Raw genomic sequence first — 27,019 nt, forward strand, 5'->3', positions numbered from 1 at the left:
GCAGACCTACTAGAGAATGGACCTGAGGATATGGGGAGGGGGAAGGGTAAGCTGGGACAAAGTGAGAGAGTGGCATGGACATATATACACTACCAAATGTAAAACAGATAGCTAGTGGGAAGCAGCCGCATAGCACGAGGAGATCAGCTCGGTCCTTTGTGACCACCTAGAAGGGTAGGATAGCGAGGTGGGAGGGAGGGAGACGCAAGAGGGAAGAGATGTGGGGATATATGTATATGTATAACTGATTCACTTTGTTATAAGGCAGAAACTAACACACCATTGTAAAGCAATTATACTCCAATAAAGATGTTAAAAAAAATTGAATGAATGAAAAAAAAATGAACCAACTACTGACACATACCATAACATGGATGAATCTAAAAAATGTGATGAGCGAAAAAAGCCACACACAAGATTATATGCCAAATGATTCCATTTATATGAAGTTCTAGAATTGCCAATGGTCTACAGTGATGGAAAACAGGTCAGAGGTTCCTAGGGGAAGGACTACTGACTGGAAAAGGGCGTGAGAAAACCTTCTGGAGTAATGAAAGTGCTTCATATTTTTATTGAGGTAGTGTTTGTCATCAAACTTAAAATCTGTACATTTTATTGCATGTAGAATATCCTCAAAAAACTTTTTTTCAAATAACAACTGAATGCTTTAAAAAATGTATTGCTTGGAAACTGGGTTGTGGTCAATAAGCAATCTGCAAAGAAATCATGAGAGATATTTCAATAATCTTACAAATGCTCAATATACACCTTTCTTGTCACAAGGCACACATCATTCCTATAGCCCATTTCACTCAGACCCTTTGTAACATTGCTGTTCATAGCCCAAACATGTAGTCCCTCAAGGCTACAAGGAAGAAGTGGTACAAACACAGAGGTTCTTGACACATCCTCACAAAAAGTCACATGGTGGAGTATCTGGGCGATCTGGAGGCCACTATTCCAGAGGCAGGTCAATCTTTTCAACAGTGTCCAATCAATACCAGGAAATGTATACATTAGGAATCTCTGAACTGCGTAATAGAAGTGAGGCAGAGCCTCAGGCTGATGGAAAATGGGCATGTTGGAGACTTTCTGCAGCTGTAGGAAAAACCACTCCATAAGAATGTCCAAAAAAAATACCTTTGATGGTATCTTTTGCAAAAAGGAACTGATGAAGTGAATCCCTTTCAAGTTCAATTGTGAAATGTTGGTTTTCAGTGCCCCATTTGTGGAGGTTATGATTCATTCTTTCACTTAAAGAAAACTTAGCCTTATCACTGGTAGTTATCTCCGCTTCCCTGTGACCCTGAAATCTGCAGCGAAACTTATGGTTTTGCTTTAACTGTCTCCATGAGGGCGTGAACCGGGTTAAAGTAGTAAGGCTGCATTCTCCATAACTGGAGAAAATCAACAGATAGTAGGCTGAGGGATGCCTTCCTTAATTTCGATATCCTGGGACCTCCCTGAAGAGGCACACAAATTTGCCTCAGTGCCTCTTCTTCTGTTGTGGCTGCCCTGTGCTCTGTCTTTAAGATGCACCCTTTCTGCTCCATCTCAATGTACCAGTCGTAATGTTTTGGCAACCTGGTAGGTGTTCATTGTCTGGTATATGGAATGACCTGTGCACTGCAGTAATACAACCAAGTTTAGCAGACTCCAACACATAAAATTAAATGTTGTAAGATTATCTCTACAGATTGATGCATAATACATGTTTATATATGAATGTTACTGAGTAATAAAAATTTGAAAGTGTTCAACTCTTTTATTGCTCTGTACATTGTTTAAATAAACACATGAACAGAAAGGATATATGCTTGCTTCTATGGAGGAGAGGACAGGAATAGGATGAGAACAAGAATCGGTTTCAACTGTACCTGTAAAGCCTCTAAAAAAAGAAAAAAAAGAGGTATATGTGGCAAAATGTTAGCATACTTTATCTATTTTTTCAAAATGAAGGATAGTTGATTTATAGTTGTGTTAATTTCTGCTGTACAGCAAAGTGATTTGTTATACATATATATATACATTCTTTTTTATATTCTTTTCCATTATAGTTTATCACAGGATATTGAATATAGTTCCCTGTATTATACAGTAGGACCTTGTTGTTTATCCATTCTGTATATAATAGTTTGCATCTCCTAACCCCAAACTTCCACTCCACCCCTCCCTCCACCTTCCCTCCCCCTTGGCAACCACAAGTCTGTTCTCTATGTCTGTGAGTCTTTGTTTCGTACATAAGTTCATTTGTGTCATATTTTAGATTCCACATATAAGTGATATTACATGGTATTTGTCTTTTTTTTTCTGACTTACTTCACTTAGTATGATAATCTCTAGTTCCATCCATGTTGCTGCAAATGGCATTATTTCATTCTTTTTTATGGCTGAGCAGTATTCTATTGTATATAGGTACATCTTCTTTATCCATCTGTCAATGGACATTTAGGCTGTTTCCATGTCTTGGCTATTGTGAACAGTGCTGCTATGAACATAGGGGTGCATGTATCTTTTTGTTTTTTGTTTGTTTTTACAATGCCATGCACCTTGCAGGATCTTAGTTCCCCAACCAGGGATTGAACCTGGGCCCTCAGCAGCAAAAGCATGGAGTCCTAACCACTGGACCGCCAGGGAATTCCCTATCTTTTTGAATTATAGTCTTGTCTGAGTATATGCCCTGGAGTGGGATTGCTGGACCATCTGGTAATTCTTTTTCGGTTTTCTGATGAACCTCCATACTGTTTTCCATAGTGGCTGCACCAACTTACATTCCCACCAACAGTGTAGGAGGGTTCCCTTTTCTTCACACCCTCTCCAGCATTTAAAATTTGTACACTTTTTAATGATGGCCGTTCTGATTGGTGTAAGGTGGTGCCTCATTTTAGTTTTGATTTGCATTTGTCTATAATTAGTGATGTTGAGCAGCTTTTCATGTGCTTCTTGGCCATCTATATGTCTTCTTTGGAGAAATGCCTATTTAGGTCTTCTGCCCATTTTTCAATTGAGTTGTTTTTTTGTTGTTGAGTTGTATGAGCTGTTTGTATATTCTGCAAATTAAGCCCTTGTCAGTCGCATCATTTGCAAATATCTTCTCCCAGTCTGTAGGTTGTCTTTTCGTTTTGTTTATGGTTTCTTTTGCTGTGCAAAAGCTTGTAGGTTTAATTAGGTCCCATTTGTTTATTTTTGGTTTTATTTCTATTGCCTTGGGAGACTGACCTAAGAAAACACTGGTATGATTTATGTCAGAATGTTTTGCTTATGTTCTCTTCTAGGAGTTTTATGGTGTCATGTCTTATGTTTAAGTCTTTAAGCCATTTTGAGTTTATTTTTATGTATGGTATGAGGGTGTGTCCTAACTTCATTGATTTACATGCGGCTCTCCAACTTTTCCAACACCACTTGCTGAAGAGACTGTCTTTTTCCCATTGTATATTCTTGCCTCCTTTGTTGAAGATTGACCATAGGTGTGTGGGTTTATTTCTGGGCTCTCTATTCTGTTCCACTGATCCATATATGCTCTTGTGCCAATGCCATGCCATTTTTATTACTGTAGCTTTGTAGTATTATCTGAAGTCTGGGTGGGTTATGCCTTCTGCTTTTCCCTTTTTCCTCAGGATTGCTTTGGCAATTCTGGGTCTTTTATGGTTCCATATAAATTTTAGGATTATTTGTTCTATTTCTGTGAAAAATGTCATGGGTAATTTGGTAGGGATCGCATTAAATTTGTAGATTGCTTTGGGTAGTATGGCCATTTTAACAATATTAATTTTTCCAATCCAAGAGCATGGGATATCTTTCCTAAGTTAATGTATTTTAGATCTGGGTACATAGGTGAATGTTATTTCCTGCACTTTTCTGTATGATTGATGTTAATATATTTTTTAAATGAGTAATCAAATAAAATATATTAGCTTCTGTGAGGAAAAGTAAGAATCAAAAGAAAAGGCCTGTGGTATGATGAATTGGGAGATTGGATTGACATATATACACTAATATGTATAAAATGGATAACTAATAAGAACCTGCTGTATAAAAAAATAAAATTCAAAGAAAAAAAAAAGGAAAGGCCTGTAATGGTAACTCTGAGCCCACACACAATGAACTTATGTTACAGAGGCACACTTCAACCACAGCCTCCTATACATTTTGTCATATCCAGTTGAGAAGAGATAGGACAAAGAAAAGCTACCCATGAGAACAAAATCAGAGGTGGGAGAGCAGTAGGACCTCACCCAACCTACTCCATCCTGGAAACCTCAATCTTATGATGTATGGACTATTAATATTCCTTCTATTTTACAGATAAGGAAACTGAGATATAGAGATGTTAAGAATCTTACCCAAGAACACACAACTAGTAAAAAATATATACATATAGTAAACATACTATAAGGCATCCTGATTCTACGTTTGAATTGTGACTTTAGCACATATGACCTGGGTAAATTTGCACATATTCTTCAACTTTTCTCAAATTGCTTATTTTGGTGTTGTGAAAGTCTCAAGTGATATAATAAATCATGTAGCACTACATCTACCACAATTATGATTATAAATGGGCCTAAAAAATGTGACAAGGATTTGCCTTGGGTCATTCATCCCACCAGGCCTCTTAATCTTTACATCTAAGACCATTTGACACACATAATTACAGGATCTACCTCAGTCCCAAGATTAACCTTGTCCTTCACCAGGAAGGATTTAAGAAGTTTTCAATAATTCACCATCAAGTTCTAACAATTGGCTTTAATCCCTGTTCTAAAACTACGACTCTACCTTATCCCTAGTTCTAACTTCTGCCTCATTCTCTTATACCCTTCCTAGTCCTAAAGACATACTACATGCCATATGATTGACATATGTTATCACATTTAAACCTCACAACAGTATGAGGTAGGTATTATTACATAACCTATTTCACAGATGAAGAAACTGGATACAGAAAGGTTAAAATGCCCAAGGTCATTTAATAGTGCCGGAATCAGAAGACAAACCTAAGTCAGCTGGCTCCAAGGCTATTATTTTTCCTCTATAACAAGTAGTTTTCAAGCTGTGTTCCCAAGCTTCCATGGAGACTCAAGGGCTGCCAGAGGAGACTGAAGAGATAGAAGGGGTATGGCTCAACTCACTTTTACAGATATTTGTATTCTGCTGATTGCCACATACACTTTGGATGTCATGGAATTCTTTCTTGCGTGCCTGTCTGCCTGGGCTATCTTCTCCTATAACTTAGAGATGAATCTTAACTTAGTCACGCACAACTCAAGGCAGACTCTGCTTTAGTAGGTACTTTCCAGTTGCCCCAGCACAGTTTCCATTAAACTTCCACTCCTAGGTCTGCATTAAAATAACAGAGAGTAGTTCTAGAAGTCTAGAAATGGCCACCATTACGTGTAAGTAATTATCAACTCTCCTACAGTACAGAAGTATAGATTAATATGGTTCATATAATCCAAAACAGTGGATCAACTGTCATGAGAATTTTAAGAATACACTTATACTTTAAAATTCATTATTCATAACTATGAAGTAGAGTATTTTAGAATATCCTGCATATTTTAAGCCAAGTAAAGTCATACTTAAAAAGACCGAAGCTGAAAAGCTACAAAGCTTTCTAAATTTTCTCCCTTGCTCAATTTTATGAACTCTACCCCATGATGTTAGTTGAGAGCTGACCATGTATCAGGTATGTGATGATAATCATGTATGAAGGCAAAGTACCCTTCTTAATGTAATATTAAAATTAGTATTTTTGATTCCTTTCTCTTGCCTATATACTCACATACCTTATAATGACACCACACAGAACTGTTTTTGAGGAGGGCTACAATAGAGCCCTCCTCACAAACAATTGAGAAAAATGACTGAGTTATAACCTGAAATATCAGCAGTGACCTTCACTCTGATGTGAAACCTCTTTATATGTCACCGGCAAAGTACAATAACTATCACTACCTTACAGTATTATGAGTACTCAGTTCCTATTCTTTTAAGCCAGATAACTAAATACCTTGGATATGCTGCTACGGTATTTCTCAAAGTATAGTTCATAGAGTACCTGCGTAAGAATCTCTTGAGGCACTATTTGTAAAATGTAGCTACCTGGGCCCCACAAGCAACCTAAGGAATAAAAATTTCTGTAAGATCAGAAAATTTGCATTTCTGACAAGCTCACCCAGGCACTGATTTGAAAACCAATTGTATAAATCCATTTAATATGTCCTTACTATTTAAGAATGAGATTGGTTAAAACAAAAATAAAGACCCTTTCTCTAGTTTGCCGATATTTAAAATTGCACATATGTAGTGTTTTTTGGTATGTGTCTGAAAAAGTTTAGGAGACAATAATATTGATCATAACACCATCCTCAAAAGCAATACCTCAAAGTAAATTTTCACTTTTCAGAAAGAGCTTTAAGATAGTGTAGTTCTTAACCAATGGTAAATGATAAACTAATTAGTCTTCACTCAATTTAGCAGTCCACACAGTTTATTCAGCAATAGAACAGAAGAGAACTTCCATCATGACAGACATAAGGCAGATACAGGGCAGATCTCTGGGGTACATTCTTTAAGCAGACTAACAAGTGACTTTTTAACATGTGGCAGGCATGATTTGTTGCATACAAACAGCCATTCATTCCTTACTTCTTCCTTCCTAAAAGAGCCCTGATTTTATTAGGGGAGTCGATGTGTCCTACCCAGGCAGTGCAACTCCATTCCCCTCTGCCAGGTTTCCCAGGCTCCTTTGTGAATCAAGGATGTAAGGAAAAATCCTGCTGTAATGAGATGTAAGAAAAAATCTGTGAGGGACTATTGAGAAAGATCTTCTTCCCAAATAAAAGACACAGACTTGAAAGGAGAAAGCTTTTTGCTCCTTACTTCCAGCCTTTGATTGGGATTGAAATGTCTGGAGCAGCAACAAGCTACATTGTACTCAGTGAGAACTATGAGGACAAAAAGCCAATATGCTAAAGATCCCAGAGGGGAAAGATAGAAAGAACCTGGGGCCTTGAGAACATTGTTGAGTTGCTACACAAGCACTGAATTATCTAGAATCTTAAGTGGAATTTTTAAATTGTTCAGTGGCCTCTGAGATGTTTTCAACTGCTTTTTCTAAGTTTCTTAACCTGAACTCTAGTTCCATGATTCTTATGAACAAGTGAAGGCCAGAATGAGGCCAATGTCAGGTAAGACCTTCTTAGTTCTAAGAAAAATGCTTCCCCTAAACTGTTCATAATATATATGGAGTCAAGCTGGGTAACTCCTTTTGTCACCTATCTCCTAGGACAGGTACTTTTCCATTGCCAGGGGAGGACATTCTAAGTTCAGTCACCACAAAGACAGGATAGTCTTTGCTTATGTAGAGCCAAGGAGGTGTAGATAGAGGCATTTCTGCATGTTTTTATTGTCACCTCTATAGGTGCTGCCTGACTGAATGTGATTTCTCTGACAGTGACCAGTTATCGATAACGTCATAGCCATGAGGATGAGCTAGAGCCGATGATGAATAAATGGTTATATATGAATAAATTTTATATATATATATAATTATCACTGATTAATATTTAAGAGGTGGAATTTAGAACAATATAGTTTATTATTAAAATGTCTAGTTGTTTTACTGGAATAATCTAGAATTCAGCTACAAGGATGCTTTTCCCACAAAAGTTATCACTAGAATATAATGAAAGTACACACAGTATGGGGCTTCTCCTCCAGGACTACCGTGTCATAATAACATCAATAATTAGGCTGTGGAGATTTTTAGGAGTAAGCTAATTCCAAAACATAGGAAATATGGATTAGTCAGGTTCTAGCTGAACAATCTGGCTTGGAACACTGATTAAATTCATGCTGAAGAAGAGATGCACAGACCCTGGAAGCAGATCCAACAACAATTTAAGCAGTTTTCCAGAGGAGTGACAGTCTGGATCAGATATAGAAAGGAGTCATTTTTCCATCTTCCTTGGGCTACTAGTACAAAACCCTCTAGAGTCTCCATGATTTTGACTGTTTCAGAAGTTATTTGCTTTGGCCAAGTTTTTTGTTCAAGGTTTTGTCTGTTCTGGTCAGGATTAACTGTAATGCAGGGTTAAAACCAGCAACTCTAGAGTCATGTATCCTTTTTCTAACCAGTGGAGGACCCAGAAGAAATGGGTGGCAAGCTTTTTCAAAGGTCCACCTGGTAAGATTTTGGGGAGCCCACTCAAGTGGGAAAGACCAAGGAAGAACAAGGCTTCTATTAGCAGGATTATCAGGATAACACTCAGGGCAATAATCAGCTCTGTTAATACGGTCTAAGAATACTTGGTAACATTCATTCTCAACCAGTTCAGTTTGGTACAACCAATGGCCTAGCTCTAAACTAGGGAACCATTGCTGTCCACAGTCAGGGCAATGTGAATTATCTGAGAACATTGGGACCTAGAGAGACAACACAGAAAGCAATGTAACTGTAAGAGGCAACAATGATAAAGAGAGACACCCAAACAACCAGTCCTATTACAGGTTTGGTTTAGCACTTTCTCAGTCCAACCACCATTACTTGGAGAGGGTGAAATTTGGCTTGCACCTCCGTGCAATTCTTCAAGATTTCGTTGTCTATTTTTCACTCACTTGCAACCCAGTCTCTGAACTCAGGGACTGATCCAGTCTATGTTATCAGTCACTTACTAGCAGCACAGATCTCAGAATAGCTCCTTTAAATCCCAGCTTCTCAAGAAAAGATAGGATTCTAGTCTAAGTTAATTATTTTTTCTTGTGTGTTATCAGCTGGTGGTATCATGCAGAGGCATCTGGCTTACTCTGCTTTGCTGGTAAGTTATTATGTCTGCTTGGTGAAACAGAGGAGCTGACAGGTCCAATGGGTCTTTGGTGGGCGCTGGCACTCTTGCTGTTGTAATACACGTACCCAAGTCTTAAGGCCTTGGCACTTTATAGCGATGTAGAGGGGTCAGGAAAACCTGGCAGAGTCCTCTTGAGCGTGGATCCAATGAAGTCTTTCTTGGGAGGACCTTAATCAGGACCCAGTCACAGGGAAGTAGCTGCTGTTGAGTTGGTTGAAGGGTCTGGGAATGCTTCACATACCTGTAAATAATAAAACTTCAGACGACTCATATGGGCTTTGAGTTGCTCACAATATTATTAGAAACATGCATTTGGAAATCATTTGGGTCAGTCAAGGTGGATGAGAATTGTCTCATGGGTTTCCCCATAACAACTTCATATGGGTTCAAACCAGTTTATCTGTTGGGAGTTATTCTTATGCTTGATTGGGCAACAGGGAGGATTTTGGTTCATTTAAGGTTTGTACTAGCTTAATTTTTTTTTTAGGACTATATATTTCTTTTTCCTACCCCCTTTGCACTTTGGGAATAATAAGGTCTGTATAATCATGTTTAACGTGGTAAAACTTTGAGATTTCTTGTTTCTCTTCTGTGAAATGGGTGCCGTATATACAGTTCTCCCATAATGGGTGGGATAACATTAACAATGGTGACAGCCTTCTAAAACAGACTTCAATCCATGCAGGGAAAAGCTTACAAAATTATTAGATAATATTCTTAACAACTAACCATAGGAAGTTGAATGAAATCTTTTTGAAGGCTGAAAAGAAACCACAAGGGACATGTTTCATTGCCCACATCTGCCTTTATAGGCTCATATGCATTTTAAGTTTAAGAAGGCAATTAAGGCACAGTCCTGAGCTATTCTTGGAAAATATATAGTAAATCAGTTGGAATTTACAGATGCTTTCATCATCTTTGTACTCCTTCATGACACTGAATGTAACAAGTAAACAAGGTAGGATAGAGCAGGATGCATGGAACAACTAGACAGGCACCTAGGGAGTGCCACAGATCACCAGAGCACAATATACAGTCTGCCTTTCTCCAGTGTTCTTTTGTGAATTCTAAGGCCTGATCCTGTGTGAGCACTAAGGAACACTGGGGAAAATGTGAGTGTTAAAACTGTATAAAGATATAGTCTGAAAAGCAGAGGGAGTTATACCCTTAGCTGTGATCAGCCAAAGCATTTTCCTTTCAGACTATCAATAGCAGCTGTGATTCTCAGATTTTAAAAAGGCAACTTTAAAAGACAACTGAAGAGCAGCCTCTGCCAGTGCTGCAACCTGGGGCCAATAGTTTGATGGGAGCCCCGGATGGGGTGGGATAGAATCAGTATAGATACACTGATGTGTTTTTTGAGGTTAGGTGACAAAGTACGCATGAAGATTACCAATTCAGCTCCTCAGGCAGAGTGAACAGAAAGTAGGGTTCCTGACCTTTGTGGTGACAACATAGGGTGTAACAGATTTCCCTGAGGGTCTACTGTCAAGAGCCACTACAGTAAAAGTTTCAGTTGTTGAACTGGGATATCTTGGGTGTCTAGTACATGAAACAAACAGATGATGAATAAAACCCACATGATCGTGGGGTTTATCACAGAAGTTAGTAGTAAAGTTATATGACTAAGTCTGACATTGAAAACGTATAGAATTTTGGGTTTTTAGAAAGAAAAGGGGAAATTCAATTAAAACCACAACAAGATACTATATTTCACATCCACCAGACTGGCAAAAATTAACAAGTTTGACAATGTGGGCTCTATATACTCTAGGCAAGACTACCCTCCCCTCGAACTCCACATCTCTGTTGGCTAAAGCTCCATTCCCTAAGCTCCAAATGCTCAGAATGAAGGATGGCCTTTCCCGCAACCTTCATTTCTCCATCTTCAAGAGTTAAGCAAGCACTAGAGCTCCAAGTATTCCTGAATCAAGAGAAATCTAGTGCTCCATATGTTCCAGACAAGACCACCCCTCCCCTCGTCCTCCAAACCACAATGGGCAAGAGGGGAGTCAAAACAGGGCTCCAAAGCACTAAATGCTCAGAATAAGATCCCCTATTACCAGCCTCCTAACTCATTCCTTCCTTTAAATACTCCTGGCAAGATTCTCGAACTACCCCACCCACCCCTCACCCTCACAAGCTTCACTACCATATCTGCTTGAAAGCCTAAAGACCAACAAATCTCATCATACCTGTACCTCTTTTTATGTCAATCACCACATGGAGCCCAGAGCTTCCTGGTTATACTTCATCCTCTTATAGTCTCTAATCCCCATATGGCTCTGAGAGCAGTGAGATAATATCCCCTTCTCTTCTTTACTTTTTTTCCCCATAAAACACGTACCATTTTGATATTAAATATTTTAGCTATTTGTCTCTACTAAAACCTAAACTCCAAGAGTAGGGTGTTTTGTTTTTATTTACTGCTGTACATACCCAATAAACATTTCTTGAATGAATAAACAGCAAGACTATAGAGTCATCTGAATCCTTATACCCTAACACTAGGAGCATAAATTAGTATAACCACTTTTGGAATTAATTTGGCATTATCAAGTAAAGCTGAGGATGTGCATTTCCTGTAAATCAGTAATTCCACTCTCAGGTAACTACCCTAGAGAAAATTACACGATTATTTAAAAACATGAATAAAAATATTCATGGTAGTTCTTTGTATAACAGCAAAATAACAACCAAAATGCCCAAGACAGTAGAATGGATTAAAAAAATTGAGGTATTCCCACACAGACATAGATGAAACTCAAGAATATAATATTGAGCTGAAATATAAAGAGCAAGTAGCAGAAGAATACACACATACTCACGCTCTTATATAGTTTCTATTTACATAAAGTTTCAATATATTGCTTAGGAATAAATATGCAATAAAGCTAAAAAGAAAAGGATAAGTACAAGGATAACTATTACCTTTGATGGGATAGGGAAGGGAATGGGATCGGGAAAGGCATACAGAGTATTTCAAAGATAATTGTAAACATTTTTTCTTTGAATGGTTGGAGGTACAAGAATGCATCATAAATCATAATAGTTTACATAATCTCTATTCAATATTTTATTTTTTTCTACTTCTGTCTTCATTTTTACTTTTTTTAACTTTTAATTTTCATTGGAGTACAGGTGATTTATGATGTTGTGTTAGTTTCAGGTGTACAGCAAAGTGGATCAGTTATACATCTACATATATCCACTCTTTTTTAGATTCTTTTCCCAAATAGATCATTACAGAGTACTGAATAGAGTTAGTTCCCTGTGCTATACAGTAGGTTCTTATTAGTTATCTATTTTATATATAGTAGTGTGTATATGTTAATCCCAATCTCTATTCAATATTTTATAATTAAAGAGTAGAGTGGAAAATAGCAGTGGGCTAGAAAAAGAGATTAATAGGCAAAACCAACTTTCACACTGTGGACAAGAAGACGAGGAGCAGTTACTCTGCTCAGAGGCAAAGTGGGTGACTGAGGAAAACAGGAGTCCTACAGAAAGACACGGATCTTTGTTTTTCTCATAATATTGGAAGCAACTATCTCTTCATGGAAATAAAGTAACAGAAAATATATTGTAAATCAACTATACTTCAATTTAAAAAAATCTCTATGGAAAGAAAAAAGAAATAAGGTAAAAGAGGCCTACCTAATGTTAATTAATGGAATTAATTTTTCCATTAGGCTACCTAATGGAAAAGAAAGTTTATCTTGACATACTCCATAAAGGCATGCATCTGTGTACAGGACTTTCTATTTTCATACGGTGCCTTTGTGCACATTAGAAAAAAAGTACCCTCCTTCCAGGCAAGATGAAGCCCAAAGAACCTCACTTGGCCAGATATTCAACAGAAAAACTCCATCTCTGAAATAATAATACTTTTTTTTTTTTTTTTTTTGGGCCACGCACGGAGCATATGGGGATCTTAGTTCCCAACCAAGGACTGAACCTGCGCCCCCTACAGTGGAATTGCAGAGTCTTAACCACTGGACCACCAGGGAAGTCCCCAAGATAATAATACTTAATAACAATAGCTAATACTTATTGAGCGTCACTATCTGTTCTAATACATGTAAAACATTTTACATGTATTAACTCATGTAATTCTTAAAATAATCCACTCTATAGTTAAAGAAACAGAGAGGTTGAGCAACTTGTCCAGTCACACAGGTTTTTGTAGAGAAATCAGTATTTGAATTCAAGAAGATTGGTTCCAGAGCCTGTACTCTTAACCACTATAAGATACTGCCTTTCTGAAGCAGTGACTGTTGAGTTTTAGAAAACCTTTTCATAAGCTATTTGCAAAACTACAGGATACTCTTCAATTGTGTGTATTATATGAAAGTGGGGGTGGGAGAAACTCTCTCCCATAATTTTCCACTTTCACACACAAAAATCCAGGATACGTTTCAGGGAGTCCTAAATCCCCCGAAATTACATAAAAAATTTTTTATGTACACATGTGCATTTTTTTCTGGAAAGAGAGTACAGCTGATCCTTGAATAACATGGGGGTTAGGGGTGCCAACCCTCAAGTAATCAAAAATCTGCATGTAACTTACAGTCAGCCCTTCATATATGCAGTTACTCTGTAGCCATCGTTCTGCATCCTCGGATTCAATCAACCACAGACCGTGTAGTACTGAAATATTTATTGTTGAAAAAAACCTGCATGTATGTGGACCCACACAATTCAAACTGCGTTGTTCAAAGGTCAACTGTACACACTTTTAGATACCCAAAGGAATCTGAAACGGTTCAGAACCATTGAGCATGAATGGTTCCTAATCATTTTACCATCAAAGGCAATTTTTATTCCTGGCAGCCCCCTCCCCAGATCTCAATGTGGAAGGATCCCTGAACAACTACCATTCTTGTAATAACTTCATTTTCTCATTTTATTAATTAGACATGTAGATCTGCCAATCAGAACTTCTAATAAAAACAAGAAAAAATCTAGTGTTAATAGCCCTGATTTAGAAATTTTCAATATTTTAAATTACAGATAATATTCAAAATGCCTATAACATAAAGTCAGAGAGATTTCAGCTATTCTGGATTTGTTTCCTTCCTCAACTCCATTAGCTTAAGTCAAAATGGTTGATTTGAGGGTATGATTACCACTAGGCTTGTAGAAATGCAAAAAGTACCTTGGGAACCACCATTACTCAACTGATTATTGTTTAAGTTATTGAGGAAACCACCATGTACTAGGCCCAATGCCAAATACTATACATACAGAGAGAAAAATCTTACAGAGCTTCCAGATGTCCAGGGAATCCAGATTGGAACCAATGCTTTAGGTAAAGGCTAAGGGCTTTTCGACGGATATAAAAAGATGGCCTGTAGAGATCACAGGAAATTCAGGAAGGCCCACAGAAGTTGGAATGTCCTTATCTTCAAGCGAACCTTGCAGCCAACAACAGTGGGCAAAAAACAAATTTAAAGGGCTTCCCTACCACATAAATGCTATACAGTCATCTTTCAGTATCAGTGCGGGATTCATTCCAGGACCACCCACAGATACCGAAATGCACGGACCAGAGGGACACTCAAGTCCTTTATATAAAATGGTGTAGTATCTGCATATAACCCACCCACATCCTGCTGTATACTTTAAATCATCTCAAGATTACTTATAATACCTAATATAATGTAAATGCTATGTAAATAGCTGCCAGAGCACAGCAAGTTCAAGTTTTGCTTTTTGGAACTTCCTGAATTTTTTTTCACAAATATTTTCAATCAGATTTTTTTTTTTTTTTTTTTTTTTTTTTGGGCTGCGTTGCGTGGCTTGTGGGATCTTAGTTCCCTGACCAGAAATTGACCCTGGGCCTTGGCAGTAAAAGTGCCAAGTCCTAAGCACTGCACCAACAGGGAACTTCCCAGATCAGACTTTTTGTGTATGAGAACTAAAGTAAATTTAAGATTCTTCCTGTAGATTTATTGGAGGAAAATTTAGAAAATAAGCACTTTAACATCAAAACAGAAAATGCAGTTCTATTTAAACCAGTGAAATTTACTAATGATGGCAGCTTAATACATATTAAATAATTATCATCGCTAAATATTGAGTCTGTATCATTCTTCGCTATTTCCTGAATGGATGTTAGTAAGCTAGCTCAAATCTGCCTCTGATAAACAAAAATTCTCTTGTTCTTTTTATTTATTTATTTATTTATTTGGTTGCAATGGGTCTTAGTTGTGACAGGTGGGCTCCTTAGCTGTGGCATGCATGTGGTATCCGGTTCCCTGACCAAGGATCGAACCTGGGCCCCCTGCATTGGGAGCTTGGAGTCCTATCCACTGCGCCAGCAGGGAAGTCCCTCTTGTTCTTTTTAGTGATAGGATAATATAAGTTTCAGATTGAGTCAGGACTGGGATGACTTCTCCAGGCAAATATATCACTTAAACTTCAGCCTCAGCCAAGTCCTCATATGATATATAAAATCAAAAGAACAGACACATAGAAAAAATATAAATGCTCTAAATTTTCTTGCGTATCCATTTTAAATATTTTCTCCCATGGAATAATTTATTCTAACACTACTCAATAATGAAAACTATTTTTTGTATGAGACAGCTTCTCTGATAAGTTTCATACACGAAGTGAAATCTCAAGAGCTTCATATTTCATTAACTAGTTCTGAATTTAGATGTTGGGAGATTAAGGAGTATGAAAAAAAAGAATCACTCTTCTTTTTAAATTCACATAATCTAAAATAATTCTTTGCTTAAAGTATATTATGAAAATACATGCTCCTGAAAAAAGTTTTCGGCCTGTTTTGTGAGGAACTACTTTTAATTTGGCAAAGTCTTGAGATCACAGAGAGAAGGCACAATCTTCAACACTGTTTAGCACACACACTGTTCCCTCTTACAAAAACAGATAAGCCAAACAAAAAATATGATCTTGAGTTACCCAGGAGTTGAGAAACAGGGAACTCCCTGGCAGTCCAGTGGTTAGGACTCTGAGCTCTCACTGTCGAGGACCTGGGTTCAATCCCTGGTTGGGGAACTAAGATCCCACAAGCCTTGCGGTGCAGCCAAAAATAAAAAAATAAAAAAATAATAAGGAACTGACAAACATAACAGGTGTGTGTGTGCATTGCTGGCATTCCATAAAGGGGAACAACTGGTTTAGAAATTTACTGGTGCATTTCAATCTACTTTGCCCTAATGGACAAAAGTCCATGGTTCCAATTCTATCTACAGTTTCAATTTAAAACACCAGCAGCAAAACCTTTAAAGTTAATATGCAGTTTTCAACAGTGAGACCCAGTGCTAAGGTTAGGTATTTATATACTTGTACCAGCTATTTGTGTCTGTGTTGAAAACTAAGTATCTAAGTCTTGCCCATGCCTCTGCACCATACCCATTGTCATAATATGCCAGGATTATTATTTTCAAGATTTCCCACTCATTTCCCAGTGTTTTCACTAAATAGTACTTATTCCATATTTTTGAAAGGGAGGTTGAGAACGTACTAAAAACTAGAAACAAAAAGCACTCCACTTACTTTCCTAGGGAACTGTTTCTTATATAGGGACTGGATGCCTGGAGCAGTTCAGATATAAATTTTTTCTGAGGATAGAAAGTCTTCCTTTCCTTCTTACCCTTCTTACTCCCTCCCAACTCCCTTGATTTGTATTTTAGGTTTAGGCTGACCCACACAGAGGCAAAAAGCAACACACAAAGATCAAAGAGTTTGCTATGATTTCCAACAGTGGGTGGCATAACTGATTCCCAGTTTTAGCTCAACTCCTCTAATCATCTTTAGTATCTACAGGAAGCCAGCACGTTTTTATTAAACGTTTTATTTTGAACTAATTTTAAACTTGTAGAAAAGTTGCAAAAATAGTGCAGAGAGTTCCTTATACCCTTTACCCAGTTTCTCCTAAAGTCAACATCTCATAAAATACAGTTACAAAACCAAGAAATTAACATTGGTACAAGTCAATTAACTATACTACAGACAGCTCGAATTTTACCCGTTTCTCCACTAATGTCTCTTATCTGTTCCATAGTCCAATCTGGGATCCCCCACTGCATTTAGTTGTCAATTCTCCTGAGTCTCCAATCCATGACAGTTTCTGTCTCTATCTTTTGTGACTTTTCCTGGTCTTTGTGACCTTGACACTTTTGAAAAGTACTGGCCAGTTATTTTGTAGAATGTCCCTCAATTTGTGAGTAGAAAGATAAAGAGTTTATGCATTTTTGGCAAGAATAACACCACGGAAATGATGTTGAGTCCTTCTAAGTACATCATATCACTGGGGTCATGATGTCTGTATGTCTTATTACTGGTGACGTTAACCTCAATCAGTTGGTTAACACGGTATCTCCACTGTCAAGTTACTATTTTTCCTTTGTAGCTAATAATTATATTGGGGAGATACTTTGAGACTATGCAAATACCCTGATTTTCCTCAAAATTTCACCTACCAGTATTATAGGTAGATTTTATCTTCAATAATTACTACGCGGCTCTTTGTCTAATAGTGATTTTGTTTCCTTTTTACCATGTTTACTCATTGGAATTCTTCTCTAAGAAAGACCTGACCCTTCTTGAATCCTATTTATTTATCAACTATGTCAGTATGGACTCATGGCCACTTACTTTATTCTATGGGTTAAAATCCAGTACTACAGGGGCTTCCCTGGTGGCGCAGTGGTTGAGAATCCGCCTGCCGATGCAGGGGACACGGGTTCGTGCCCCGGTCCGGGAAGATCCCACATGCCGCGGAGCGGCTGGGCCCGTGAGCCATGGCCGCTGAGCCTGCGCGTCCGGAGCCTGTGCCCCGCAACGGGAGAGGCCACAACAGTGAGAGGCCCGCGTACCACAAAAAAAAAAAAAAAAAAAAATCCAGCACTACTATTACTCATTTTATTGCTCAGGTTGTTCCAACTTTGGCCATCAGGCACCTTCAAGTTGCTCCTGTGTCCTTTCAACAAGCTCCCAAACCTTTTTGAACATTTACTTAATTTCAAGCACCACAAGATGTATCCAGACTCACCTTGTATTTTCCCTGACTCAGACCTAGAATCAAGTACTTCTCAAAAAAAAAAAAAAAAATCCTAGCTCCTTTTATCAGAGGATAGTGTTTAAAAACAAGAGCTGGGTGCTCATTGCTACTGGGGTTTCACCATCCGGTCAACATTTGGACAACCCCCACTATTATTTGTTTCCTTACTAAACTCATTAGCTGGAAATCATTAGCATCACCTGGGAACCTATTAGAAATGCAAACTCTTGGGCCCCACCCCAGACCTACCAGACTAGAATCTTTGAGGGTCTGGTGCAGGAATTTGTTTTAACAGGCTCACCAGATGATTCTGATGCTCGCTATAAAATTTAAGAAACACGAAACACTGATTTAATGAAGAAGAGTTAGCTTTCCATCACTATAAACCCTGTTTACTATGTTTATCCCTAATAAAAAAAAGGGAAAATTTACCTTTTTTTTTGGAAAATTTACTCTTAATAACTTGTGCATAAATTATATTTTTACTGCCACAACTAATAAAACTATAGGTGAATGCCTCATCTGTTAGGGCACTGAACACTTCCCTACTCTTCTTTGTTTTCCCACAAAATTTTTTTTACATGTGGTCATGGTAGTTATAAAGTACAAATACTGTTACTCTTATACAAAGAAGTTGTAAGTCAGCCTGCAGGACCATCTCCTGCCTACATATATGACTCAACATCCATATAGTGAATCTATAAATATGAAATCCTTGCAGGACAGTCCTCTAAAGGCAGACTGCCTAGGCCTGAATGACTGCTCCAGCACCTGACTTGGTGAACTCTGCCCTATTTCCCTGGTTTTCTTAACCACAATATGGAATAACTACCCAGATGAAAGAAGCATTATGAGGGTTAAAGTGATAATGTGCAGCACTTACCTCTATGGGGTCACAAAAGAAGTCTCAGGATGTGTTTATTATTATTTGAACTGTTAAGTAAAAGTGCAACTAGACGTTTTATTTTTTGGAATGGGGAAAGCAAGTGGAGACTGTGCTAAAGGAAAGTTCTGCTGTTTCTTCACTAGTAGATCAAAATAAAGGCAGAACCAGAGAGCTCTATTTATATAATTAAAACAAACCCTCAGAAGTTTACAAATTAATGTTTTAAATTTGCCTTTTGGCAAAAATGTTATTATATTTACATTATGTACACCCATGATCAAGGGCTAAAGAAGAGTATATAAAAATAAAAACAATTTGATTTGTTCAGGTAGTGGAATTATTGGTGAATTTTCTTCCTTTCTATTTTGATTATCAAAACCATGTGCCACTTCCTTTAATATTAGTAAAGAAGAAAGTAGTCCAATTAGTAATAACTGTTTCCACTTATTGAGTCCTTAAACCCATTTAATATTCCAAATAACCCTATGACTCTCCACTTTAAAGATAAGGTAATGGGCTCAGAGAGATAAAGCAACCTGCCCAAGCCACAAAGTGACAGAACAGGAATTCAAACTCAGCTCTGACTCCAAAGTCTACACTCATAACCAATGTTGGAGACATCTTTCTTTATTCACAAATGCTTGATTTGCTGTGCAAAACTTACGATAAAGTATAATCACTATGTTGACTTATCTCTTGTGGGACACAGTAGTCATTATAAAATATAGACTATTAACGAAATTTTAACACAATTAAAATTCTAAATGAAAAATGAAAAACAGCATAAAGAAGACAAGGCTTCTCTGAGCAAACTTTCCTTCAGGAAATTCAAGTGGCACTTCAGAGAAATGTGGATTTCCATTGTATACAGTTTAAAATTACCTCCTAGGCAAAAATAAATTACATACAAGACGCTATACATTATTTAAATACCCAATAATCCTCAAATAATTAGCTAAATTCTTATTACTTTGTTAACTATAGAAGCTCTCAGGCTAGTATTATCTCTACACTAGGAAGAAAAACAAGTGAAATAGAGCTTAAATGAGTCACTTATGGTTACGATAAACCAGCAGTAAAACTGGTAATCAAGTTCTGGGCTCTGCATTCAGCATAATAAGCGTTACTCAGGAAAGACTCCCAAAGTTTTCACAGCAAATGTCAGTTTTTCAAACTGTTCTAATCCACACAAAGGCTTCCAGGAACATTTTTAGTTCCTCTACCAGTAAGTTCCTTTTTAAATTAAATTATTTCCCACTGACCATTTATATACTAACCCTGTGCTTGAAAAACAAAACTGATAAATATGGATAACAGCCACAGCCCTAATTCTTAACAAACAGAGACAAGGAAAGGATGTCTCATATAGATCCAAAATAAAATGTTTTAAAACTTAAAGACAGGTAAAATTGAAACAGTGTGTTGAATCAGATTAAGGTTAACTGATTTCTGTAAAGTCTAACAATTAAGCACTACTGATTAAGTAGAGAGTAAACTTTTTTGAAGGAAGGAAAAAGGGGTAAACTTTCTCGGGTATGAAATACAATTGGGAATACATATATAATATGTAATTAATTGGTAATTGCAGGGTCTTACTAAAACTTAAAACTTCGCTCTTTTTAGTACCATTAAGGCTAAAAGGCAGGGGTGGCAAGTGAGGGATTGCGAGGCGGGTGGGGGGAACACGGACACTATCTTATAAAGATTAAAAAGACGAATGATGGGATCCTGTTAAGCATGAAGGTAAAGGGAGTAATAACACCTGCACTGGTAGATTTCCCGTTTACATTTGAACCTTATAGGAATTCTGCTTCTCGTCTCAAAGTCTAAACCAAACATTTATTCCCACCTTATTCTGTTTAATGTTTATACGATTCTGTTTCTCTTTTTTCACTCCAAAACAAAAATATACCTCCAACCTGCTCCGTTTAAGGTTTTTGCGGTAAGGAGGTGGGGGTGGGGAAGGACCGTTTCTGAAAGATATTTAAAAAGAAGGTATGAGATCAAATATTAAAACATGGAAAAGTTGTATACAAATTTTACTTACAAATTCTAGCGGGGTTTTAAATCGTCGACTGTCAATGTCAGGAGAGCCCTTAGAGTGTTCTTTCTGCTCCACAACGCTAAGCTGCACCCCTCGGACGCGGCGGAACAGAACGTCGTCCCGTCCCTGCCCACGTGACCGCGACCTCCGCGGTGAGGGTAGGCGCCCGCGGAATGCTGGGACTGGTAGGCGCCGGCCCCTCCTCCCCGCAGGCGACAGCGGCCGAGCTGGAAGCTGGAGGTGTGGTGAGTGCAGCGGCAGAACCGCAAGCCTCCCCGCGTTCTCGGGCTGCTACCAGACCCGGAGGCAGGCATCCCTGCAAGACCCTGGAGGACCCTAAGCCCTCATAAAGACCTAAAGTTCATAGGCTCAAAGAACCAATGGAACCAACACTGAGAGGTACTAGCCAATGATACTGACAAGCACCAGTCAGACTTGACTTAGAAGCCGGCCTCTGCCATTACGAGGTGCATGTCCTCAAACGAATTGCTTAATCTAAGCCCGAGTTTGCTCTTGTCAAATGCAGACAACGCTACATACATAGTACCTCATAAGGTGGTTGTGAGTAAATGAGCTAATGTACATAACAGTGTCTACTAAACGACATTAGTAAATGATGAATAAAAAATAGCTATTATCTTAATCTATTAATTTTATAAAAATGAAAATTGAGAGATGGCAAGCAATTTACGCAAGAACACATAATTGGTTAAGGGCAAAGTCAAGTAAGTCTCAAAGTCCTGTTCCTGACCTGCACCAATTCAATACAACATAGAAGAAATCTACTCCCATAAATCTCACTTCCCCTTTCCTGATTTTTTCCCATAACACTCCTGACCAACACACTATTGTACTTATTTTGATTTTTATCTGACTCCCATAGAATATAAAAGCCTAGAAGGCAGGGAGGGTTGTCTTTTGGTCTCTTCTTTTACTGCTGTATCCCCAGCACCTAGAACAGGGTTTGCCTAGTACATAGCACTAGCTCAATAATTTATTGGATTACTGATTCTTCATGTAACTGATTTTTTGGTCTTCACCTCTCAACCATCCTTTTTTTGGCAGAAGACACAAGATTTGGGAACATTCTTAGATGCTGTTTAATTGACTGCAATTTCTAATTCAACAAAGAATAAGTGGAAGACTATTATATTCTAGTCACTTCATTTCTAGACATTTTCATTGTATTAACCGTCTTTAAAATATTTTTTCTATCACTTGGGAGAATGGGGAATAAATGCAGCTAGCTACTGTGTCTTTACTTCCTCTTATTTAATATTTCAATCATCTTTTCCTTATTAAAAATAACAATGTTTCCTCTTTCTACTAAGATATAATCCCAAAGTTATTTCTCTGTCTGATCAAAAGTGTGGATATTATGCACAATGAATTGATAAATGCTTTCTCAGTAAACAACAGGATTTCTGCTTACCCTAAACAAAAAAACTCATGTACAAAAATTATCTTATTATTTTAAAATAAAATGTTTCATTAAAAATAGCTGCTTTATTTAGAAATCCAGTGTCAAGAACATTAGATTTCTAGACTTAGGCCTAATAGCTAGGTCCTTAAATTGCCAGTCATTTAACCTGAATTATAATGTTTTGTATATCTGTCTTCCCTAGTGTATGGCAAATTCCCTCAGGGTAAAGAACACTCTCATTAATTTAATTCATATATTTATTAAGCATCTATTCTGTGTTTAATAAATATATGAATTAAACTGATGAGTATATTCTTTGTTGTAATCATTTCTTCTCTTGCTCTCTTTTGATTCACTGAATTCCTCTACATATCTCAAACTCCCAAAGTAATTGTTTAACATATGGAGCTCATGTTTCCTCTCTTGGTATTGGCAGCCCAGCAATTCCCTTATAATATTAGCTATGAGTCTGTCTCTGTAATGTCACCTCTTTTGGGCCACCCTTTTAGTTTGGAAAACATCTACAGCAGAATATCCGGTTTGACAAGGGTTTACCTTTACCTCCCAGTTAGTGATGAAAGTTGGTATTTGTAAAGTTGCTAAGGTGTGGGAGGCACGTATGGCAGAGCTAGGATTATGTATCCTTATTACCTAGATAAAGAGGGAAAATCCTAAGCAAATACATGTGTTAATGCTAAATTAAAGTTGCCGTTCCTCTGATTTTACTTCAAGCTTCTCATGATGTTTCTTTGAAAACCATTCCTAAGCTCTTACAAGCATTTTTAATTACAAAATAACACATGTACTGAATATTCAATAATATATAGAACCTCCTCTCTTTAATATGTCCCCCAAAGCTAAGTTTTACAATCTGTAACCAAGTTTCTATATAGTCACCTGTCCTGGTAACTGTTTTAAAGAGGCTCTTAATATATGCATTACTGTTCATAATATGAACTTTATATATTAATACTATAAAGTTTTATATTCTTTAATAATTTTATTACAGAACTTTTACTATTATATGTTAATAATGAGTAATATAATAGGTAAATAAAAGCCAGGTATTAACCAAGTATCAACACTTTTCAGCATTTTGTCAGAAAAGACTAAGTCCCATGAATCTTCCAAATATACTATCTAACTCAGGCTGAGGAGGGAGAACATGCTTTTAATTTTCCCTTAAGACAAGATTTTTTTTAAAAGTAGCATCTCCCATGTTGCTATTCCTTCAGTTTCTTTGGCTATATTGTATACAGGAAAAAAAAGCTCAACTAAATGAAGCTCCTAACAGGCAAAAACCTAGGTGATTCTCTAAAGCATGTAATTCCTCTTGTCTGTGGCCAAATTTCTGGACAATTTTTGGACAAATGAGTTGCTCAAAAACATTCTAAAGTGATTTTAAATACATGAAAGAATAAACAATTAAATACCTTCAAATTTTTCAGGCTCGTTCATTATAATTGCTATCCAAATTGCAACTTTTAAAATCTAGTCACTAAAATCAATTATAGAAAGCCGTCCAAGAAGTGTGTGTATATTTGAAGGCAAGATTAATCTTTTTTCAATAATTGTTCAGACTTTATACTAACTTAACATTCCCTCATTCTGTCTAAATTTGGTTAGATATTTGCAGCTTATCCACATCTGCAAATACGGTACCCAGAGGTGGAACAGAGGCTTTTATCATGCTTTCTTATTCAGTAAACTAAACGCAGGAAAACCCTATATCAAATACAGTATATCAAGTCATGCCCAGAATCAAAGTAAAAATAATGGATCACAAGTGAAAATTACAGTGCCGTCATTAATTAAAGTATTTGTTTATTTCTCACTGTCCATAACACAGCACTAGCAAGCTTTCTGAACAGTGCTGCTGGACTAGAGCTTTTTTTTTTAGATGTTGGGGGTAGGAGTTTATTTATTTATTTATGCTGTGCTGGGTCTTCATTTCTGTGCGAGGGCTTCCTCTACTTGTGGCAAGCGGGGGCCACTCTTCATCGCGGTGCGTGGGCCTCTCACTATCGCGGCCTCTCTTGTTGCGGAGCACAGGCTACAGACGCGCAGGCTAAGTTGTGGCTCACGGGCCTAGCTGCTCCGCGGTATGTGGGATCCTCCCAGACCAGGGCTCGAACCCGTGTCCCCTGCATTAGCAGGCAGATTCTCAACCACTGCGCCACCAGGGATGCCCTGGACTAGAGCTTTTATACGAAACCAGGAATAAGTGCTTGCTATGCGCACATTTTGCAAATGTTAATCCACCCGAGTATGCCTGTAGATCCCATTTCGTACACTCGAGTGCCTTAATACCTAAAAAGTGGTTAAATGCCTTCCCAAAGGCTTTGAAACTAAAATTTTCTCCAAGATGACACCTGCAAAAGTATCTTTCTTATCATCCCTGATAAGGAACACTTGGAAAGGTACGGCGGAGGCAGCAGTCGATCAAAGAGGCTGCGGCAAAACTGCGCAACAGCCTGGGGGTGAGGACCGAAACTTCCCCCTCCACTCCGCCTTTCCCAGGGACTCGGTATTGGGGGACGGGCCGGACGTCTCCTGCGTGCCGGCAACAGTTGCCAGGAGCAGCGGGCCGAGTACCGGCACTCTGCCCAACCAGTGGTCTCTTCTCCGTCGTCCCCTCCTTCCCACCCTGAAGGCCGAGGACAGCGACGTCCTCCTCCCTCTTCTCCTCCTCTTTGGTGCCTTCAGCCAGGAGGCGGGAGTGACCCGCGGCAACTGACCCAGCACAGGCACTGCCTCTCCCACAGCCCTCAGAACACACGATGGGCCCAGAGGCGGGTTTGCAGCACAGCAGCGACGACGCAGGCGGCAGCCCCGGCGACTCTCAACTGCCTCCCTGACCGTCGACACCACTGCCAAGCACCCGAAAAGCCATCGCCACCAACGGTGGGAGACTCTAGAGACCCCGCAAAACACCTTCGCGATCGACTCAAGCTACGTCAACAACTATGGCAGGCGAGGGGTGGCGGGCGGAGCCGGAGAGGGAAGGATGGGGGCTGTACGTCACGCCCAGGGCTCCGCTACGGGAGGGGAGGCCTCGGCTCGCCCCTCAAAATGGCGGCGGCAGTGACGCGCCTGCGTATGGAACTCCTACGCCGTCGCGCCACGGCCGGCGGGAAGTGAGGTTCTCAGAAGAGCCGCCCGAAGTGTACGGCGACTTCGAGCCCCGGACGGCCAAAGAAAAGGCCCCGGTGGGAAGACAAATTCCGCTAGAAGAGTTCCGGCCCGATTCGGCGAAAGAGGAAGTGAGAGAACGCTCCTATTACCTTCGGTCTCGGCAGCGGAGGCAACCGCGATTCCAGGAAGCCGAGGAGATGAAGACGCGAAGAGCTACTCGTCTCCAGCAACAGCAGCACTCACAGCCGCCTCCGCTTCAGCCGTCTCCGGTTACAGCCCGGAGAGGATTACGGGACTCCCATTCATCCGAAGGTGAGGCCGACTGAGGTAACAGTCTCAGCCCCGAGCCAGGGAGGGAGTGCAGCGAGCGTGCGCGCGCAGAGGGTGTGTGCGCCTCGGCCGGGCGTGTGCCTTTCTGGACTTCACCGCCTCGGGGCTCCTCCGCCCGGATGGGCGTGCGACCCCACGCCTGGTCCGCCCCGACCGCTGGCGGGAAAGCGGCAGGGGCGGGGGCACTGGAAGGGAAGGCAGTCGTGCGGAGCTACCTGAGCAGAGCCGGGGAGCCGCGTGCATCCTTCGGCATCAATTTAGGGGTGTCAGGATTGCCTCTTTTCTGCAGGCTTGCACGTTGGGACGGCGAGTTAGGCGGCATGCGGGACACTGAATCACTCCGGGCTTGGTTTCATATCGGTTCACTTTGTCCTGCGGATGTTTCTACCAAAGCCACTTCCATTTCCTCCTTTAACTCTCAGAGGCCAGAAGTCCCTAGCTGAGAATTTTGGTTCTCATCTAACTTTTCAGTCTTTTTCCATCACTACCCAGGTGGGGAGAGAGGGAGGGGAATTTTGTGAGTCGCCGTTTTGAGGACAAGTGTAGTTGATGAATTGATTTGAGACCCCACCCAAATACTTACACCGAAATGGGGTAAGGCAGTTATCCTGAACTTGAAGCTTCCCAGTGCCTGATAAACTTGAGCTGATCGCTCTTTCTAGAGTGTGATGGTCTCTGGCAAAAATTCGCATGTTGGGGACCGTCAATGGTTAAGTAGTAACCAGACAAAGCAAGACTCTTAATTAGTTTTTGTCTGAATGGGCCGCAAGGATACTGACAAGGTGATTGTATAGTTTTAGGAAAGTCACAGATGAATCAACCCCCTTAATCCATCTTCTCCCACCCTGCCCCCTCTCCCCCATCTAACACTGAGTAACCGATGAAGTTTCATGTTGGCTCCCCGTAGGGCACCTATGATGTAAAATCAGGGGATTTGAATCATAATGGGATTACATAGTTAGTTATAGACCTTTGATGGATATGATGAAGAGGAGGTGGATTTTCAGGTTAGAGCAGAGTAATAGGCTGCACATTTACCGGCTAAGACGTGAAGTGCTGACACATTGGAAGATGTGTTGATTTTGGAAACTATGTTAAAGATAATGTAAATTTTTAAAAAAATAATGTAAATTAGTATTGGGAGTAGCAATTCAAGACAGTTTAACTGATATATATGTTAGTTTTATCTCTCTTTTAAGATTGTCAACTTCTGAAGACAAAGATCGTACATATATATTTATCTATTTGAAGGACCACGTTATACTTCCGTGCTTATGTTCATTCTGTATCTCCTATATATGGAAGAATGCTTTAG

The 27,019-nt window shown here is 39.1% G+C and overlaps 3 protein-coding genes across 7 annotated transcripts in view; 1 reads left to right on the plus strand and 2 right to left on the minus strand.

Annotated features, from left to right (window-relative positions):
* Positions 1-25,613, minus strand: part of LOC102977145 (torsin-1A-interacting protein 2) — a 39,292-nt gene extending 13,679 nt beyond the window's left edge. The window contains exon 1 of one of the 3 annotated variants that reach the window (XM_007104664.3): positions 25,524-25,613. The gene's annotated coding sequence lies outside the window, so the exon portion shown is untranslated. Of the gene's footprint in view, positions 1-8,917; positions 9,008-20,819; positions 20,902-25,523 lie in introns of those variants that run through there. The other 2 variants (XM_007104665.3, XM_055084184.1) reach the window with 2 other exon arrangements.
* On the minus strand, positions 6,476-8,924 carry LOC102977783 (torsin-1A-interacting protein 2). The gene has a single exon (XM_028488605.2). The coding sequence runs from the start codon at positions 8,422-8,424 to the stop codon at positions 8,029-8,031; it is 396 nt and encodes a 131-aa protein (XP_028344406.1). The 5' UTR covers positions 8,425-8,924; the 3' UTR covers positions 6,476-8,028.
* TOR1AIP1 (torsin 1A interacting protein 1) overlaps positions 24,794-27,019 on the plus strand; it is a 48,307-nt gene continuing 46,081 nt past the window's right edge. For 2 of the 3 annotated variants that reach the window (XM_007104667.4, XM_007104668.4), the window contains exon 1: positions 24,794-25,686. In XM_007104667.4, the coding sequence (XP_007104729.2) occupies positions 25,206-25,686 (481 nt within the window). In that variant the 5' untranslated portion in view covers positions 24,794-25,205. The remainder of the gene's footprint in view (positions 25,687-27,019) is intronic. The other variant, XM_007104669.4, reaches the window with a different exon arrangement.

Source organism: Physeter macrocephalus, chromosome 4, assembly GCF_002837175.3.
Source record: "Physeter macrocephalus isolate SW-GA chromosome 4, ASM283717v5, whole genome shotgun sequence".
Taxonomy (NCBI): Eukaryota; Metazoa; Chordata; class Mammalia; order Artiodactyla; family Physeteridae; genus Physeter; species Physeter macrocephalus.

Bases quoted from the DNA above. Each gene is read 5' to 3' on its own strand.
- LOC102977783 (XM_028488605.2), bottom strand. From the start codon at position 8,424: ATGTTCTCAGATAATTCACATTGCCCTGACTGTGGACAGCAATGGTTC.